This window comes from Elephas maximus, chromosome 3, assembly GCF_024166365.1.
Source record: "Elephas maximus indicus isolate mEleMax1 chromosome 3, mEleMax1 primary haplotype, whole genome shotgun sequence".
Lineage (NCBI taxonomy): Eukaryota > Metazoa > Chordata > Mammalia > Proboscidea > Elephantidae > Elephas > Elephas maximus.
In genome coordinates, this window is record NC_064821.1 from 13,325,949 (window position 1) to 13,346,387 (window position 20,439).

The 20,439-nt window shown below is 50.7% G+C and overlaps 1 protein-coding gene across 1 annotated transcript; it reads left to right on the plus strand.

The window, feature by feature from the left end:
* The first annotated feature begins 344 nt into the window (after nt 1-344).
* On the plus strand, nt 345-18,101 carry NFILZ (NFIL3 like basic leucine zipper). Its single transcript, XM_049875807.1, has 3 exons — nt 345-413; nt 16,787-16,888; nt 17,228-18,101. The coding sequence occupies exon 3, from the start codon at nt 17,244-17,246 to the stop codon at nt 18,099-18,101; it is 858 nt and encodes a 285-aa protein (XP_049731764.1). The 5' UTR covers nt 345-413; nt 16,787-16,888; nt 17,228-17,243.
* Nucleotides 18,102-20,439: the final 2,338 nt, after the last annotated feature.

A 20,439-nucleotide genomic window follows, 5' to 3' on the forward strand; every position in this document is an offset into this window, starting at 1 on the left:
TAGAGGGTGTTCGAGCAGGGGAGTGTTCTGGGATATAAGAAAAGTGGCCCCTTCCTCTTTCTATAAGGGCATTAAGAGGGTAGTAAAGGGAGGCTGTAGCTTTGGCCACACCAGACCCCCTCTTTAGGGGGGTGCCCAGAGAGGACCCCAGCCTGTGTACCCTCCTGGTGGGGCTGTTTGCTCCCCAGTGATCTTCCTGAGCTGGGGTCAACCCACAGCACCTGGACCCTGGGCAGACACCCGGTGGGGGAACAGTTGTGGAGGGGAAGCTGCAGGCTGGGGCCCGGGTGTCACCTTCACGGAAGCGCTGGTGACTCCCTCCACTGCGGAGGAGTATGGAGGCCCTGGGCGGCTGATGTGGCTCACACAGGAGGCACTGGGGAACAGTGGCCAGGAGGGAAGCTCTCCTCTAGGTACAGGTCCAGCTGGGCTGGCTAACATTGAGGGGGCTGGGGGGGCTCTAGGGGGTCCCTGCACCCAGCACTGCCTCCCCCTGCCTCTCTCTGTTTCTCTCCTGGCTCTGTCTCTTGGCTGTCAGGGTCTTTTTCACTCTCTCACAGCTTTCTCCCCTCTGTCTCTATCTTTTTCTGGGTCTCTGTCTTTCTTTGGGCTTTTCTTTGTGTCTCTCTTGCTCTTTCCCTGCCCCCTTCTCGCTCCTGTGCTGCTGTCTCTGTGGTCCCCTCCAGGCTTCTCACCCCCATGGAGGGCCCCCTGCTCTCCCTTCCTCTCTTGGGTTCTCTTGTCCTCTGACCCTGGGGCACTGGGAGGAAGGATGAAGGTGCTGCCCTGGGGAGGGGGCTGGCCAGGGTGGGAGAGCTGAGCATAGCCTCCCCATGGAGCTGGGAGGTGGGGGGAGCAGGCATCAGGCCCAATGCTGACCTCCATTTTGAGAGGACCCTTCCACAGCCCACCTTCTCCCTGCAGCTCAGCTCCTCGAAGCCCATCTTGTCTCCTGCAGCCTGCTTTCTCCCCCGCAGCCCACCTTCTCTTCATAGCCACCGTCTCTCTGAAGCCCGTGTTCTCCTCACAGCCCACCTTCTCCCCACAGCCCACCTTCTCCTCTCAGCCCACCTTGTCCCTGAGGCTCACCTCCCCATAGCTCACCTTTGCCTCACAGCCCACCTTCTCTCCTGCATCCTGCCTTCTCCCCAAAGCCTGCTTTCTCCCTGCAGCCCACCTTCTCTCTCCTGCAGCCCCCCTTCACCTCACAGCCCACCTTCTCTCCTGTAGCCTGCCTTCTCCCCTGGAGCCCACCTTCTCTCTCATAGCCCACCTTCTCCTCCTAGCCCACCTTCTCTCTCCTAGCCCACCTTCTCCTCACAGCCTGCTTTCTCCCGCACAGCCCAACTTCTCTTCACAGCCACCTTCTGCCCCAAGCTCAACTTCTCCCCACCACCCTTTCTCATCACCAGGCTCCAACCTCCTCTCCTGTCTCTCTGCATCTTCTGTGGGTGTCCTCCTCACACCCCTGTTCCTCATGTGGTGCACCTGCTGACACCTTCTTAACACTAACTGCATGAACGAGCATAGGCTACTTGCAGCTCCAAAAGGAACCTATATTGTTGTCTTTATGGCTGACTACAACAATTTGTGGTGGGGGGCAGGTAGGGCGCTCTTGCGGTCTCGGAAGAGAGTGCTCTAGAGACCAGGGAGCGTCTGGCTAGTGGGTGGCTCTTTGTTGTTGCTAGTTTTGGTCAAGATGGCTCTGACCCATGGCGACCCCATGCACAACAGAACAAAAGTGCTTGTCCTGTGCCATCTTCCTGATCGTTGGTGTGCATTTTGAGTGCCTTTCAGCCTGTTGTGATCCACAGGGTTGTCATCAGCTGATTTTTGGAGGTAGATTGGCAGGCCTTTCTTCCTAGTCTGTCTTAGCCTGGGAGCTTTGCTGAAATCTGTTCACCATGGATGACCCTGCTGGTATTTGAAATGCTGGTGGCATAGCTTCCAGCATCACAGCAACATGCAAACCAACCACAGAATGACAAAATGACAGATGGGTGGTGGTCCTAGGGGTTGTTATTCTTGGGGTCTGGCTGTAGGGGAGGTGGTTTTGTTCTGAGGGTCTGGTGGTTTGGTGAGTCCAGCTGTTGTGCAGATCTCGGGGGTGTTTGCTCTCAGGGTCTGTCTGCTGTGGGGGTCTGACTAAAGTCTTGGTGGTTGTTATTGTGCGTGCCCAGCTGTTGCAATGGTCTGGTGGCTGTGCCTCTCTGGAGTGATTTGTGGGGATCTAGCTACTGGGAGAAGTTCCTGGGTGGTGCACATGGTGAACATGCTTGGCTGCTAACCCAAAGTCCACCTGGAGGAGCCTTGGAAGAAAGGCCTGGCAACCTGCTTCTGAAGAAACCAGCCATTGAAAGCCTTACGGAGCATGGTTCTACTCTGACACATGTGGTGTCACCAGGAGTGGGAGTTGATGGCAACTGGTTTTTAAACACTGATGGAGGTGGGTGGGGCAGTTTGTTGCTCCCAGCTCTGGTGATAATTCTCGTCTGCAGGTGGCTGTTGGGGTGCCTGGCAGTTATGGGGTTCCTGGTGTCCCAGCGTGGATGGTGGGGATCTTGGGTGACAGCTGTGAGGTTCCAGTGGCCCTGGAAGATGGGAGGGAGCATTTGTGCCAGGCAATTTGGGGTTACAGACCTCTGGTTGTTGCATGCTGGAGCCTGGTTGTTGTGTGTGTGCGAGGTCATGGTTCGTGGGCTGGTGGAAATCAGCTCTCTCTCTCATTGTCTCTTTCTCTGTCTATATCTCTCTCCCCATCTCTGTTGCCTCCTCCTCTTTTTTCCTCCCTGCCTTCATGCCTTCTCTGTATCTTGCTGTCTGTCCATCTGTCTCTTGGCTTCTCTCTCTGTCTGTCTCTCATCTGCCCCTCTTTTTCTTTCCCTCCGTACCACACGTCCATTCCAACATCGTTGAGCAATTACTGTGTGTCCAGCTCTGGTTGCAGCCAGTGCCTGGAGGGCTCTTGGCCTTGTTAGGATGGGAAAAGAGGTGTCCCCCCACCTGGTGGCTGGCACTAGGGGTGGAAATCGCTGGTTTGCTTGGAGCAAGAGAGTTGGATGTTTGTGTCTCAGGGGCCATCTCCCTGGCCAGACTTTGTCCCTCAACTTCAGAGCTGAGGCTGAGGGTCTTGGAAGGTTTGGGAAACCTCAGTCATAGGTCTTGGGGGAGGGGCACTGGGACTCTCCTCTGGGGGACCAAGAGGGTTGTGGACATAAAGAGAAGGGACCAGCCATACAGATATCTGGGGGGAGGGACATTTCAGACAAAGCAAACAGCCCATGCAAAGGCCCTGGGACAGGACCATGCCTGGTGAGTTGGTGGAACAGCAAGGAGGCCTGTGTGGCTGGAGCTGAGTGAGCTAGGGGGAGAGAAGAGGAGGGAAGGGCAGGGAGGGACAGGGTAGGTGAGTAGGGTCTCGTGGGCTGGGGAGGGCCTGGGCTTTTACCCCAAGTGAGGTGGACATGTGTGGGACCCCGTGGGCACCCTAGCCCCTGCCCTGAACATACCACCTGTGTGGTGCCCCATTTTTTGGCTAACATGGTGGCAGCTGGGCCCAGTGGGGTACATAATGGGGGTCCAATGTTATAAAAAAAGCCACCACCATTTCTGGGAAGCTGCTGCTGGGCTCAAGCCTACCTGGGGTGCACATCTTTGTAACTTGGGGTCAAATGCGGGCACTTCCGGCAAAGCAGGATTTCTCCACCACCTACTATTGACATTTGGGGCCAGATAATCCGTCGTCATTGCTCTAATGGAACAATGGTTAAACACGTGGCTGCTAACTGAAAAGTCAGTGGTTCAAACCCACCAGTAGCTCTGTGGGAGAAAGGCCTGGCAATCTGCTCCTGTAAAGATTTTTGTTGTTTTTAGGTTCCAACTCGTAGCAACCGTATGTACAACAGAATGAAACACTGCCCAGTCCTGCGCCATCCTCACAATTGTTGCTATGCTTGAGCCCGTCGTCGCAGCCACTGTGTCAGTCCATCTTGGGAGGGTCTTACTCTTTTTTGCTGACCCTCTACTTTAGCAAGCATGTTGTCTTTCTCCAGGGACTCGTCTCTCCTGATTACATGTCCAAAAACATGAGAGGAAGTCCTGCCATCCTTGCTTCTAAGGAGCATCCTGGTTGTACTTCTTCCAAGACAGATTAGTTTGTTCTTTTGGCAGTCCATGGTATATTCAATATTCTTCGCCAACACCATAATTCAAAGATGTCAATTTTTCTTTGGTTTTCCTTAGTTGTTGTCCAGCTTTCACATGTACATGAGGTGATGAAAATACCATGGTTTGGGTCATGTGCACCTTAGTCCTCAAAGTGATATCTTTGCTTTTTAACACTTTAAAGAGATCGTTTGCAGCAGATTTGCCCAATGCAGTGTGTCCTTTGATTTCTTGGCTGCTGCTTCCATGGGCGTTGATTGTGGATCCAAGTAAAATGAAATCCTTCACAACATTAATCTTTTCTTTGTTTATCATGATGTTGCTCATTGGTCCAGTTGTGAGGATTTGTGTTTTCTTTATGCTGAGGTGTAATCCATACTGAAGGCTGTAGTCTTTGATCTTCATTAGTAAGTGCTTCAAGTCCTCTTCACTTTCAGCAAGCAAGGTTGTGTCATCTGCATGTAAAGATTACAGCGGAGAAAACCCTATGGAGCAGTTTTACTCAGTCACATGGGATTGCAACTTGTTGGAATCGACGGTACACAACAACTATAAATCTTTTTGTCGTGAGGGGTCGGGGGGATCCTGTGCACTGTAGGTTGCTGGGCAGCATCCCTGGCCTCCACCCACTTGATGCTAACCACATCCCCTGCCCCATCTTGACAATCAAAAATGCAGATTATGTCAAATATCCCTTGGGGGGGCAAAGATGCCCCCAGTTGCGAACCACTGACCTAACCCTCGAGGGGTGGGTTGCGGGGGAGGCTGCCTAGGTGGCAGGGTCTGCAGGGAGAGGAGTCAGGAACCTTGGTACCATCTCAGGCGAGCAAGCCTCAGTCTTCTCACCTGTAGAATGGGAAACTGGGGGCAATGTGAGTGTTCAGTGCGGTCACTCATCCGCTCTACAAGTTTTTATCAAGCACCACTATGTGCCAGGCACTGTGAGTAGGGCGTACTGGGAAGAAGAGACACAAGCCCTGGCCTCATTGAAGAGGGAAGATGTTCATCAAAGAATTACACAGATACATGTAAGATGATGATAATCACCAATGCTAAGCAGCAGAAACACGTGGTGCTGTGTCATTGAGGAGCAGGGCCACCTGGCCTGTCCTGGGAGGTCAGGGATGGTGTCTTGCTCGTCTAGTGCTGCTATAACAGAAATACCACAGGTGGATGGCTTTAACAAAGAAAAATTTGTTCTCTCACAGTCTAATAGGCTAGAAGTCCAAATTCAGGGCTTCAGGTCCAGGGGAAGGCTTTCTCTCTCTGTCGGCTCTGGAGAGAGGTCCCTCTCATCAATCTTGCCCTGGACTAGGAGCTTCTCCGAGCAGGAGCTGTGGGTCCAGAGGACGTGCTCTGCTCCTGGTACTTCTTTCTTGGTGGTGTGAGATCCCCGACTGTCTGCTACCTTCCCTTTCCTTTTATCTCTTGTAAGATAAAAGGTAGTGCAGGCCACACCCCATGGAAACTCCCTTTATGTTGGATCAGGGTTGTGACCTGAGCAAGGGTGTTATATCCCACCTTAATCCTCGTCAACATAACCCTCATTAACCACAGGCAGAGATTAGGATTTACAATGTATAGGAAAATTCTATCAATCACAAAATGGAGGACAACTGCACAATACTGGGAATCATGGCCTAACCGAGTTGGCACATATTTTGGGGGGACACTGTTCAATCTATGACAGATGGCCTCTCAGAGGAAGTGGTGCTTGAGCTGGGATTGAAGGAGGAAAACAAGGAATCTAGGTGAGGGGAAAGTCCCTGGTGGCACAAGAGTTAAATGCTGGGCCGCTAACCGAAAGGTTGGCAGTTCGAGCTCACCCTGCAGCACTGCAGAAGAAGGGCCTGGTGACCAGCTTCTGTAAAGATTGCAGCCAAGAAAACACTATGGAGCAATTCTACTCTAACGCATGGGGCTCCCATGAGTCAGAATTGACTTGCGTTGGTTTTTTATTTAAATTTATTTTGTTTTATTTTTGTGGTGGAGGATATACACAGCAGAACATACGCCAATTCAACAATTTCTACCTGTGGAATTCAGTGACATTGATTACATTCTTTGAGTTGTGCAACCATTCTCACCCTCCTTTTCTGAGTTGTTCCTCCCCCGCTAACATAAACTCACTGCCCTCTAGATTTCCTATATAATCGAGTTGCTATTGTCACTTTGATCCCATATAGGTAGTTCTTAAAAGAAGTTTTTTTTTTTTTTTTTTTTAGGGGAGGAGAAGAAGAGCATTCCAGGTAGCAGGGCTTGCATGTGCAAAGGCCCTGTGGCAAATCTGAGCAATAGGAAGGTCAGCACGGTTGGAGCTTGAGTGGAGGCTGGAGGGATGAGCTCAGGCTGGACTTGCAGGCCTTGTGGGTGGGGCGAGGGAGTGAGATTTTGATCTACGCAGGGTTTTAAGCAGGAAAGTGGCATGATCTGATTTGCATGGTGAAAAGATCCCTGGGGCAGATAGTGCCTGTGGAGCACTTAGCTCAGGCAGTGCTGGGCACTCCCAAAGGGCTCGGATGATGCCAGTGGGTGTTCTGAGGACCCAGGAGGTCACTGGGTCCGGTCCCTGTCCCCTGAGGTGCTGGGACTGCAACTCTGGCCTGGCTCCAGGAATTGGAGGCTTCCAGGCTTGGGGTGGGGGTTCGGAGTGGGTTGTCCCTGCTTTGAGCTCAGCTTCAGAGATGGGGAAGGGAAGCCACTCCTGGACTGGGGCAGGGCTCCGAGAGCCAGAAGCCAGAAAAGACTGAAGCCCTGGGGAGCCCCAAGGACATTTGGTCCTGTGCCACACTGCTGGCCACATGCTCTGCCATGGGGGGTACCAGAGGAGCTGTGTCCTGGCTTCAAAGGTACCTTGGGGACTGGCTCACAGCTCTGGACCCTGTCTCAAGGCTCAAGAGGGTAGGCCCTGGGGTCCAGCTGGCCAGGTTCCAAACCCACCCATGACCAGGTGTGTGACCCTGGGCAAGGCGCTGCACCTCTCTGAACCTCTGTTTCCTCCTCGGAGAAAAGGGAGAACCTGCCTCCCAAGGTGTTGTGAGGATTAAACAACATTGCTTGCATTCATTCATTTGACAAATATTTATTAAGCACCTGTTGTGTGCTGGGTGCTGTTCTAGGCACTGGCGACACTGTGGGAAGATATCCTTGCCCTCAAGGGGTGCGTTATAATGACCAAGACGTAAACATTACCAAGATCAATGTGTAAGTAAAAGGAAGTGAGAGAGTGGCATTACTGAATGTTTTGATCAAAGATTCTATACAGGAATCCTAATCAAAGGGGGGAAAGCAAAGAACAGAATTTCAAATTCTCATGAAATCCAGACTTCCTGGAGCCATCGAGGCTGGATGAACACCTGAAACTATTGCCCAGAAATAACCTTTAAACCTTAAACCAAAAAATATCCCCTGAAGTCTTTTTCAAACCAAACAATAGTTTAGCTTAATTAGTAAAGAGTGCCTGCCTTGAGCATTGTGGTCTTTTACAATTTACCTATACGGGATCAAATTGACAATAGCAACTCAAAAGATTAGACAGAAAACTTAGGGGGCAGTGAGTTTATGTTAATGGGGGAGGAACAACTGAGAAAAGGAGGGTGAGAGTGGCTGCACAATTCGAAGAATGTAATCAATGTCTGAATCTTACATGTAGAAATGGCTGAATTGGCATATATTTTGCTGGGTATACTTTCAACAACAATAAAAATAAACTATGAAAGAAAAAAAAAAGGCATAGTAATAAAACCAGCTGCCGCCAAGTCAGCTCTGACTCATGGAGACCCCACGTATGTCAGAAAACCGTAGAGCTTTCAATGGCTGATTTTTCAGAAGCAGATTGCCAGGCCTTTCTTCCAAGGCACCTCTGGGTGGCTTTGAACGATCACCTTTTGGTTAGCCGCCAAGCTTGTTCACTGTTTGCAACACCCACTGACTCCAAGGTAGTGATAAATGCCCCGAATAAGCAGGTGGAAGAGTAAGGAGACAGAATGAATGTTTGTGGAGATTGTGGTGACACTATTTAGCCCTCTGGGCCAGAGGAGTCCTTGCTGAGGAGGTAACATATCAGCAAAGACCTCAAGGAGGTGAGGGAGGAGCCATATTGTCTCTGGGGGAAGCATTCCAGGCAGAGGGAATAGCCGGTGCAAAGGCCCTGAGGCAGGACTATGCCTAGCATGTTGGGGGAACAGCGAGGAGGCCCACGTGGCTGGAACAGAGTGAGCAAGGGCAGGAACAGGGAGACCAGGGAGGCGGCAACTGCACTGGTCCAGGGGTGGGGGGTGGGGCTGGACTGGGCTGGGACCGAGGAAGAGTAGGAGGTGGATAGACTTCAGCTGGATTTTGAAGGCAAAGCCGACAGTTTCCTGATGTGGGCCCAAGAGAAGCACCAGGGCTAGCCTGAGGGTTTTGGACTGAACTGCTGGAAGGATGGCTGAGCTGGTTGGAGGGAAGACGAGACACTGGGTTTTTGCTGTGTGGAGTGTGGCACTCCCATAAGACCTCAGGTGGGGACATGGAGGAGACAAATGTCCAGCGAGACCTGAGTGTGGCCTTGGATAAGTGTCTGCTCATCTCTGAGCCTCAGTTTTCTCAACTGTCAAGGGGGCACAGGTGATTGCTAGGGCTGAGCAGGTTCTGGGGAGAGGCCTAGCCTCGGTGTAGGATTAATGAGGGTGTGTGTGTGTGTGTGTGTGTGTGTGTGTGTGTGGGGTCTGTGGGCCTGGCTCCCTGCCAGCTGGAGGAAACCCACCAGCCATGGCATGAGTGGGAGCAGAGGCTGGCTGGGTCCCTCCTGGTCCTTGGCTGGACACGGGATACCTCTGAGCTTCTTCCCTTTGGGGTCGTGTGGTGACTGTAGACAATTGCCCTTGTTTCTCCCTGGTGACAGCTCTCAGGGCTCGCCAGGTGCCTCTGGACCTTGGCTGGAGTTTAGCAAAGATCCTTCTGAGTGTTTCAGCCTGCTCCACAGGGAGGTGGGGGTGGTCTGAGACTTCTCTTGTTTTAGGGGTTTGTTCCAGATTTGGCTGGAGAGAGGGGGAGGTGGAGCCCCAGGGACACATCCGGCCCGGGCACCAGGTGCTTAAGGCCTGGAGATGAATTTTGTTTGGTGTGAGTTTCAAGGGGGGCGGAATTTCCATGGAGCTGGTGCTCACGTATGGCCCTATCCTGATCAGATCCCGTGAGCCCTCGGCGCCTCCCTGGAGCTCCTGCAATTCAGTAACGGAACACCCACTATGCTCTGGGCCTCACGGGCGCTGTGCCCACTTGACAGTTGAGAAAACTGAGGCTCAGAGATGAGTGGCCACTTGCCCAGGGTCACACAGCATGTCATTGGTAGAGCAGGGATGGGACCCGGGCTTCGTGGCTCCAGACAACCCCACTCCCCTGCTTCCTGCCCGCTCCTGGAGCCCGGGACTCCAGCTGGGCCTGTGGGCTGGGCACAGGAGGGGCCAACGGCTTCCGGCCTCTCCGCTGGGCCCCAGAGGGGGCAGGGGGTGGGGGTGGGAGGGGAAGGGCCGGCCGCAGCCCCAGAGGGCTTTGCGTTTTCCCCTTGAAATCTGTGCTCCCGCAGAGGGTTCTAGATTTTAAAGATTGGTTTTGCCGGGGCTTTCATGAGCTGGGGGCCTGCTCAGAGTGAGAGTGCAGGGTGCTGGGGCCCTTCTGAGGAAGAGGCTGGGCTGCCCAGGGCTGTGGGAGCAACCGCTGGGGTCCTGCATCTTGCCTGGGCAGCCTTCTGAGTCAGAGGAGAGGATCAGAGCTTGTGGAACAGGTTGGGGAGGAGGGCACGGCCCCTGAGTTGGGGCAGGGAGATGTGGAGACATCCGAGAGAGGTCAAGAGTTGTTTTGGGCTTTGTTTGCATACCTCCCCTGACAGGCAGCTCATTACTTCTTAAGGCAGCCCCTGCTGGGTTAAAAAAAAAGGAAATCCTTTTTTTTTTTTTTTAAATTGTACTTTAGATGAAGGTTTACAGAACAAACTAGCTTCTCATTAAACAGTTAGTACACATAACTGTTTTGTGACATTGGTTGCCAACCCCATAACCTGTCAACACTCTCTCCTTCTTGACCTTGGGTTCCCCATTATCAGCTTGCCTGTCCCCTCCTGCCTTCTTGTCCTTGCCCCTGGGCTGGTGTGCCCATTTAGTCTAGTTTTGTTTTATGGGCCTCTCTAATCTTTGCCTGAAGGGTGAACCTCAGGAGTGACTTCATTACTGTGCTATAAAGGGGCCCGGAGCCATACCGTCAGGCCCGTAAGTCTGGTGACTTTTTTTTTGTGAGTTAGAATTTTGTTTTAAATTTTTCTTCAGCTCTGTCCGGTACCCTCTGTTGTGATCCCTGTCAGAGCAGTCAGTGGTGGTAGCCAGGTACCATTTAGTAGTACTGGACTCAGTCTGGTGGAGGCTGTTCTGGTTGTGGTCTATTAGTCCTTTGGACTAATCTTTCCCTTTTGTTTTTGGTTTTCTTCATTCTTTTATGGACACAGTTTTACACTGACATACATGGGGTCTCCATGAGTTGGAATCGATTGCAACTGTCTTTTTTTAGATTTTATTTTATACTTATTGTATGCCTATTCTGAAGATGCGTGTCATGGGGTGCCCAGGCCCAGATGATGACCGTGGTGATGGTGGAAGCCCACAGGGCCCTGGGAGCCCAGAAGAGGCCCCTGACCAAGCTGAGAGAGGTCAGTCCGGCAGGCTTCCTGTAGGAGATGACACCTAAGCTGAGCCACGTAGGATGAGTAAGATTTAGCTGGGGAGGAGGCGAGGGAAGTGTGTTCCAAGCAGAAGGAACAGCATGTTGGGGTGAGAGAACTTTCTCTCAGGAAAAGAAAGAGGTTTTAAGTGGCTGGAACGGTGTGCTGGAGGAGGCATATGGGGGCTGCTGAGGCCAGAAAAGGGATAAGGAGAAGCTTCGCATAGCGAATGACCCCAGGGGAAGGGAAATGACCCTCTCATTCCTCAAGCAAGTTATGAGTCTAACTTTGTTTCGTATTTCCTAATTGCTTTACCAGGAAGCAATTTACACCTCTACCTTCTAAGTACACAAATGCCCATCTCACCGTATCCTTGACAGTTCGGAGTTTTATCGTTTTTTAAATCTTTGGCAATTTTAGAACAAGAAAAAAAAAATGTATCTATTGTGTAAGTTAAAGCAAATTAGCATCTCTCTTGTAAAGGGGGAGCTTGAACTATTTTTTCAGATATGTATTGGCCACACAAATGCCGCCTTTTGCCTGTGAGTGTTACTAGGTCTCACACCCACTGGAGAGTTTTCGGTCATCTCTAGCCCCCTCCTTTGCATGGAGCAAAGGAAAACTTGTGGGCTACCCTCTGGCCATGTGGGTGGGGAATTTGTGAGGCAGTCTTTTTCCTTTGATTCATCTTTTTTTCTCTCCTTTTTTTTGTCCTCTTACAGTTTTTAAATTTCTTATCTGTCGGAGGATGCGTCCCTAAGTGACTGTAGCTTTGTCCTCATCTGCGGTGTCTTTGGTGTCGAAGAGGGTTGCCAAGCTCACATGGAAGGCTTTCTGTATGAGACCAACCTGATATGCAGAAGTCTTACACACACAACTTGCCATTTAATTTTTTGAAACATCTGCATATGACGGAAACCCTTGAGCTCATTTTATAGATGAGAAATCTAAGGCTCAGAGAAGTTAAGTCACAAACCCAGCATCCCGTGGCCAGTATTGGCTGTTCCTCTTGGCTTCACTCAACCAACTTCTCTTCTGACATTAAGGTGCTGTTTAATTTAATTTTAATTTGGGAGAAGAGGTCTAGCTGGTTCTCCATACCTATTGTCTCACCTGCCCAGGTAGAAAATAGAAGCCCCATTCTAATTGAGTAGGGATGGTGGAGTCCAGCTCAACACCAACCTTACAATGCAGGGAAAGGAAAGAAAAACAGGAAAGAGGGAGTGGGAACCACAGAACATCTTTGGAGAGCCATAACTGGCCTCAAGGCCCAGCTCTTGAGTTGGGCCTTGGTTCTGGATTGCTAATATCTGGGCTACTGGTTTTCACTCCATCCCTGCAATTAAAATCCCATGTGACTTTGGTAAGTCCCCTTTCAGTTCTAGATCTCAGTTTCCCCTTCTACTAGTAGGTCCATCTCTTGAGTTTTTATTCTAACAACCATATTTTTCATACCTGAGCTCTGAGTTCCTTTTATATCTGCCTGTTTTTGCTTCATAATCTCCTGTTCTTGTTTCATGGTTGTTACACTCTCCTTTAAGGAGCCTTGGTGGCATGACAGTTAAGCATTCAGCTGCTAACCTAGAGGTTGGTGTTTCAAACTCACGCAGTGGCTCCTCGGGGTAAAGACTGGAGATTTGCTCCCATAAAGATTACAGCATAGAAAAGCCTGTGGGGCAGTTCTGCTCTGTCATATGGGCTCTCTATGAGTTGGAATCAACTCAATGGCACCTAACAACAACAATATTCCCTCCTTTATGGTGCCTGGGTGGCACAAAAAGATTATGACTACTAACCTAAAGATTGGTGGTTTGAAACCACGCCCCCCCCCCCCCCCGCCAGTGGTACCTCAGAGAAAGTTCTGGTGATCTGCTTCTATAAAGATTAAAAACAACAAAAACAAACAAACAAAACCCATTGGCATTGAGTTGATTCCAACTCATAGTGACACTACTGGATAAAGTAGACTGCCCCATAGGGCTTCCAAGGCTGGAATCTTTATGGAAGCAGACTGCTACATCTTTCTCCTGTGAAGTGGCTGGTCTGTTCAAACCGCTGACCTATTGGTTAGCAGCTGAGTGCTTAATCACTGTACCATCAGGGCTCCCTCCGTAAAGGCTATAGCCAAGAAAACCCTATGGAGCACGCTCTACTCTGTAAACATGGGGTCACCATGAGTCAGAATCAACTTGACGGCAATGGGGTATTTTTTTTTTTTTTTGGCTTATTCCCTCCTTTATCTTTTTTGAGTCGTTTAACACATTCATTGCAAAGGTCTTTTAAGATTGCACTGTTATTCTCTATTTCCTCAGATGTAAATTCTTCCAGTCAGGCAGTTTATGGGAACTTCCTGAGGTGGCTGTGAATTCATCATTTCTTCAGGATTATTTCTGTGATGGGCACCCTCATCTGACCCCATATATTAGGGGGCCCTGAACTGGTCCCAGCTGTGTCCCAGCTTTGTCACTGGGCACCTTTGCTCTGGTCTCTGGTTCAAGTTAGCATTTTTCTATCATTTCTAAGCACTTGGAGAGGAATGGGAAGGTTTCTGTGTGTACTTGGTCTGCCATCTTCAATGGAAGTCCAATTTCATCATCTGTAAACTGATGCAGTTGTGTTGGGTGATGATCTCCAAGGGACCTCACAGATATTTTCAACAAAGGTAACCATAGGGGTCTGGCACCAGATGGAGCTTGATTGGAGGGGCTTCTTGCTATAACAATAATAATAACAAATAAAAAATATTGTTATTGTTAGTTGCTGTCAGTTGGCTCCAGCTCATGGTGATTCCATGTACAATAGAATGAAATATTGCCCAGTCCTGTGTCATCTTCACAATCTTTGGTGTGCTTGAGTCCATTGTTGTGGCCACTGTGTATTTTGAGTGCCCCCAACCTAGAATGCACTGTATCGGGCAATGTTCTGTAGGGTTTTCATTGGCTAGTTTGGACGTAGATTGTCAGGCCTTTCTTCCTAGTCTATCTTGGTTTGGAAACTCCACCAAAACCTGTCCACCTGCTGGTATTCGAAATATTGGTGGCATGATTTCCATCATCATAGCAGCATGTAAGCCACCACAGTATGATAAACTGACTGGCAGGTGGTGGAAATAAAAAATCGCCATTGTTAATCATTTACAATTATTATTATGTTGTTGTTAGCTGCCACCGAGATGGCTTTGACACCTGGAGACCTCATGTATAACAGAACTAAACATTGTCCAGTCCTGTGTCACGTCATGATCGTTGGTATGCTCGAGTCCACTGTTGTGGTCACTTTATATTTTGAGTGCCTTTCAGCCTAGGGGGCTCATCTTCCAGCGTTTATATTGGATAATATTCTATTGTTATCCAAACCAAATAAATCAGTTGCCATCAAGTCGATTCTGACTCATGGCGACCACGTGTGTGTCAGAGTAGAACTGCACTCCACAGAGCTTTCAAGGCTTTGATTTTTCAGAAGCAGATCACCAGACCTTTCTTCCGAAGTGCCCTGAGTAGACTCGAACCAGCAACCTTCCGATTGATAGCCATGGACTTAACTATCTGCACCATCCAGGGACTCCTAGTTGTTATTCATAATACCACATTTATTCCGTACATAACCAAGGAGTTAGGTGCAGTTATTGTCCTCATTTGGTACTTGAGGCATTGGAAGCTCAGAGAGGTGACCCGACTTGCCCGAGCATACTCAGTTAGGAGGGAGAATTTGAACCTGGCTGACCCAGCTGCTCTTTACCCGGTGCCCTGCACTGCATCCTGGTGGCCTGGGTGCTAATCTTGGCCCCACCGTATTGTTAGCTGTGCAGTTTTGGACACTGTTGTCTTCTGTGGGCTGGGGAGACGGACCTCTACCCTTCAGGTGTGCTAACGAGCTTGAAACTCCATCCTCAGTAGAAGTCAAGAAAGTCGGTGTACCGGAAAAGGTGTGAATTCAGGGCCTTGTCCAGCCTGGGTTCTGGCTGTGTGACCTCAGGATGGTCACTTTAGCCTCAGTTTTCTCATCTGTTAAATAAGGGTGATAATAACCATACTTACTGCTCCAGGTGTACTTACCTCTCCAGGTGTACTTGCCTCTCAGTGTTCTTACTTCTCCAGGTGTACTTACCTGTCCAGGTGTACTCACCTCTCCAGGTATTCTTACCTCTCCAAGTATATTTAACTGTCCAGGTTATGGTGAGTGCCGAGTAAGAAATTGCATGTGCTTGGCACATAGTTGTTGTTAGCTGCTGTCAAGTTGGCCCTAACTCGTGGTGACCCCATGTACAAGGGAACAAAAAAATGCCTGGTCCTGTGCCATCCCCATGATGAGTTGCAGATTGGACCATTGTGATCCATAGGGTTTTCATGGTCTAGTTTTTAGAGGTAGATTACCAGGTCTTTCTTCCTAGTCTGTCTTAGTCTGGAAGCTCCACTGAAACCTGTTCAGCATAATAACATGCAAGGCTTTGCTGACAAATAAGTGAGGGGCATGAAGTGCGTTGGCCAGGAATTGAACCTGGGTCTCCCGCATGGAGGATGAGAATTCTAACACTGAACCACCACTACTGCCCCTATAGTAGGTGCTCAATAAACTCCTCTTCCTTCCTTGGGGGAAAGCAGACTGGGTCAGGGAGTGTGAGTGCCAATAACTCAAATCCCCAGATGATTTCATGGACCAGAGGGAGGGGAGGTTTTCCATGGATGCAGAGAGAGATTGAATTCTAACAGAGAAGGTCCAGGAAGGTGGATTTAAATCCTTTGGAGGGAAACTTTCGTGACCATATGAGCTCATCCAGCCTGACAGGGCTACTTGGGAGAGAATGAGCTCCCCTTCACTCAAGGGGTCCAAGCAGAGACTTGATTCCCACCGTTGGGAGACTATGGAGACTGATGGGGCAGGGGTGGAGTTGGCCTGGGCCATCTCTGAGGGAGACTCTTTTCTTGTGTCCTCACCTCCGGCCACCACCTCACAAGGAGTGCCGCTGCTTCTCCACCCTCCATTAGCGCTTCCTCTGTGACCACAGGAAGGCCCAGCCCAGCCCTCACTGTGTCTTCTCTAAATAAACTCAGGCAGGACAGCTATCTGCTGCCCCATCTCCCTCGGGTTCCTGTGGAGGTGTGGGGGTGGTGGCTGGGGGGCCTCAGGGCAAACCACAGTGAGGAGAGACTCAGGCAGGGAGTGCTAGAGCCCGCAGCGCTCTCCTCTCCATCACGGGCTTGGTGTGAGAGCTGTTCTACCAGTTCCTCCTCCATCTGACCACCAGTCCCTGCATGGCCCTCTTCCTTGGGCCTCTGCTAATTCGGGCCGGGGCTTCAAGGAGCCCTGGGGCTGTGTTTCCCTCCCTGTCCAGCCCAGCAGGTATCTGGGCCAATCATCTCTGGAATTGTCTGCCAGCCCTGTCCTCTCTGCCAGATCCAGGTGGTATGCTGGGGACTGAGGTGGCCAGCATTTCGTCCTGTTGTACACAGGGTCAGCCTGAGTCAGGGGCTGACACAACGGTGGCTACCAATGACAACATCAGTGGATGAGCGGGCTGTTGGATGGATGGGTGGGTGAGTGGGTGTTGGATGCGTGATTGTAGAATCAGATGAGTGAGTGGATGGATGTTTGAGAGGACAGATGGATAAATAAAAGGCTGGGTGGGGAGATGAATGGATAAATGGGTGGATAGGGAGTTGATTGGGTGGGTAGGTAGAGGGGGTGGCAGGACGAGTGAGTGGGTAGATAAATGCATGGACAGATGGACAGTTGAGCGAATGGATGGGTGAATGAAGGGCCTGATAAATGTATGGGTAGGTGGGTGGATGGATGCGAAAGGACAAAACTCTGGCCCCCAACTGAGGAGATTTAGGGGTACTACCTGGGCATCATTTGAATGAGTAGCAGCTCACTTTCTGACACCAGCATGGCCCAGTTTAACTCTATGCATGCATTTTCTCTATCTAGGTTCAGCTTCCCTTCCTTCTATCTCCTTCTGGATCACCCAAGACTCTCACCTTGGAGCTCAAGTTGAACTGACTCCTGACGTGCCTGCCGACCTTCTCAGCGGTAAGGAGACCTCCCCTGGAAAGAGCCCGTGTCCACCTGAGGATATAGCCTTCGACCAGCTCTCCAGGTGGAGATGGGCCACTCTTAAGCTTCTCCCACCATATGGCCTCTGGTGGACTTGCCCACTTCAGCGGGCATCAATCTGTCCCAGTCCCCTGGAGCTGCCTACCTTACTCTCTGTCTCCACCATCCTCTCCAGCTTCACTCCCACTATCCCTGCCCTCAATCCCAACAGCCCCACTATTTTTAGTGATGGCAGAGACACAGGATGAATTAGAGGAAGGCACCCCCTGGGTCAGCCTCCTGCCTCGATTCCAAGACCTCCTTCCTTTCCTTCAGTTCCAGAACGGCAGCCATGGACATGGGTCCCTTGGACCTGGCGGACATCCTGCAGGGCCGCAGCAAGACATTACGGGGGGCTCGGGGCAGGGGCCCCACCGTGCGTCGGCAGCGAGAGTTCATGCCAGAAGAGAAGAAGGACACCATTTACTGGGAGAAGAGGCGGAAGAACAATGAGGCGGCCAAGCGATCCCGGGAGAAGCGCCGTCTCAACGACGCGGCCATCGAGGGCAGGCTGGCAGCCCTGCTGGAGGAGAACACACTGCTCAGGGCCGAGCTGCGGGCGCTCAAGCTTCATTTCGGTCTCCTGCCCCCCATTAGGGGCCCCCAGACTCTGCCCCTACCGGCCCTGCTGTGGGAGTCCCCCTGGACTGGGGACCCCCATCCTGGGGCTGAGCAGCTCCCACCCCTGCCTGGGTCACACGGCTGCCTTTTGAGGCCGTGTTCCCTGGACGCTGGGGCTCCAGCGTGCCGGGGCTGCCTGGTAGCTCACAGGTGGATGGGCCTAGCCACTCCCCCCAGGCCTCCCCCGGAACCTGTACCCCATCCCCCCAATGGAATTGACCTGGCCCTGCAGGCTGCCCTTCCAGCTGCTCTCCTCAGCTATCGCCTTCTGGGTGAGCATGTGGGGTCCAGGCCAGAGCTCAGGCCCTTCTGGGGGTTGTGGGCACCCGTGCCCACTGTATGCCGGGGTTCAGAGTCCTCAAATGTGCTGCTGACCCCTGCTGCTGATCCCATGGGGCTGTCCCCCCGGGTGACCTGCCCTAGTCCTGAGGGTCTGGGACAGCCCTCTTTGCCCCATAAACTGCGCATCAAGTCCCGAGCCTCAGCCAGGGCACCTCGAGGCTGGGAAGGTGGCCGGGGCCCCCTCTGAGGACTCCCCCTGAGCAGAACCAGGCCTGTAGGGATCAAGGGGTACCCTGGCTAGAAAAGTCCACTTCCCAGTTCCTGCCCAGGCTTCTGTGGGGTGGGATTCTACCTTGGACCGTACCAGGGCTCCCAGACAGCGCTGAAGTCTGTGCTTCGGGGAGTTTCTTTTTATTTCTTCTCTCCTTCCCTCCCTGCATTCATCCACCCACCCACCAATTCATCCACACATGCATCTACCCATCAACCCGCCTAACCACCTATCCATTCACCCATCCACCCACCCATCCATCCATCCATCCATACCTCCATCCATCCGTCCAACCATCTGTTCTTTCATTTGCTTATTTATTTAATCACACATTCACGAACTCATTTGTTCATTATTCATTCATTCATTCTCCCACTTATTCATTTATTTACAATTCACTCACCCATGATCTTTGGACCCTCCCTCTGTGCCCAGCTTTGTAACAAATATAGAGAGGTTCCTGTTCTGTGGGGAGCGGGGGCTTAGAGGTAGACATACTGAGGGCCATGCTGAAGGAGGAGGTGATTTCTCCAGGTGTTTGAATCCTCATCTCTTGGGATTCCCTTGAGGGTTTGTTTACCACTCATTTTGAGGCTCAGACTTCCCCAGTCCAGATGGCTCCCTCTGTGTCTTGAGTTGGACCCTTGATTCACTAAAAGGGTCAGCAGTATCTGGGAGGGGCTCTGTGTCTTCTCTCTCTCCCCATGATCCCTGCTTCTGAGGGCCTTCTAGACTTAGGTACACACACTCCCAGCTGGACAGGAGGAAGGACCATTCTGCAGGGGAGGGTCTCCCAGGGACCCTGGAGCCCCAGAGCTCATGAAGGACCCTTTTCTCCTCGGGCTTGTCCCTCAGACCCTTTCCACCTTCCAGCTCAATTCCTTCCTGCTTCAGTTGGGAAAGCCCAGAGGAGGATCTGTCTTAAGCAATCATAGCATTTCCACATCAGAAGGGCCCCCAGATTCCATTGACAAGTAGCCCTGCAGACTCTGCTTGAAAACCCCTAATGATGGGGAACTCACTTCCTCCACAACCACCCTACTATTCCTTCTCTTGAGCCAAAACCTGCTTCTTGCAAACTTAATCCTCTGGCCCTGTTCTTGCCACAGGGGACCACTCAGACCTCTGCCTCCCTCTTCTCTCTCTACTTGGAGGTAGTTGGTGTGGTGGGAGGAGCCTCAGGTTCCCCTCTTTAAAGTGGAGACCATCACACCTAACTCAGAGGGTCTGAGGATATTAAATTTCATCAGTCTGCCAGTAGCACTTCACACAGAGCCTGGCACATAGTAAGCACTCAATAAATGTTAACTCCCCTCTCTTCCTTTCCTTTTAGAGAGCTTTCATGTCCCTAACCCCAGACTAGTGCTCTCTTTAGGAGAAATATCCCCTCATTCTTCAAAATTCTTCCCTTATCACTGGCTTGTTTTTTTTTTTCCCAATGTTATTTATATAGATGGCTCCTGGAACAGAATAGGAATCATTTATTCACTCGACAAACTTTTTCTGAGCTCCTACTATGTGTCAAGAAGCAACTGGATGAGAGAAAACATGTTCCAGACTGAGGGGTTTGCAGAAAGAGGAAGTTTGCACAAATGCATAGAAGACTCACATGTTGATTACTCTCCTTCCAGCAGTTGGCAACCTTCCACATGGCTGCCTGATGCCACTTCTCACCTGGGAGTCCGTGTGTCTCTCTGGTTATGTCATGACGCTTGGGGACTGGATTTTAGGACATTATGCAACTTCATGTAAGCCTTTTTTTCTGTCCATTTTTTTGTATTTAATAAAGTTTTTTAAACATTTTTTGTCATTGGTGGTGAGGATATACACAATAGAACACACACCAATTCAACGGTTTCTACATGTACAATTCAATGACGTCGATTCCGTTCTTCAAGTTGCGCAACCATTCCCACCCACCTTTTCCAAGTTGTTCCTCCCCAATTAACATAAACTCACTGCCCCACGTTTCCTGTCTAAACTTTCGAGTTGCTGCTGTCAATTCGATCGCGTATAGATAGATTTTAAAAGAACACATGCTCAAGGCAGACATTCTTTACTAATTAGGCTAAACTATTGCAGGGGATATTTTTGGTTTCGGGTTTAAAGATTATCTCAGGGAAATAGTTTCAGGGGTTCATCCAGCCTCTATGGCTCCAGAAAGTCTGGATTTCATGAAAATTTGAAATTCTGTTCCGTGTTTTTCCCACTTTTGATCAGGATTTGCCTATAGACTCTTTGATCAAAATGTGCAGTAATTCTTCCACCCATTTTTCAAGGCTGGGTAAGAACATGTGAAATTCCCCTCCTACTT

Bases quoted from the DNA above. Each gene is read 5' to 3' on its own strand.
- NFILZ (XM_049875807.1), top strand. From the start codon at position 17,244: ATGGACATGGGTCCCTTGGACCTGGCGGACATCCTGCAGGGCCGCAGC.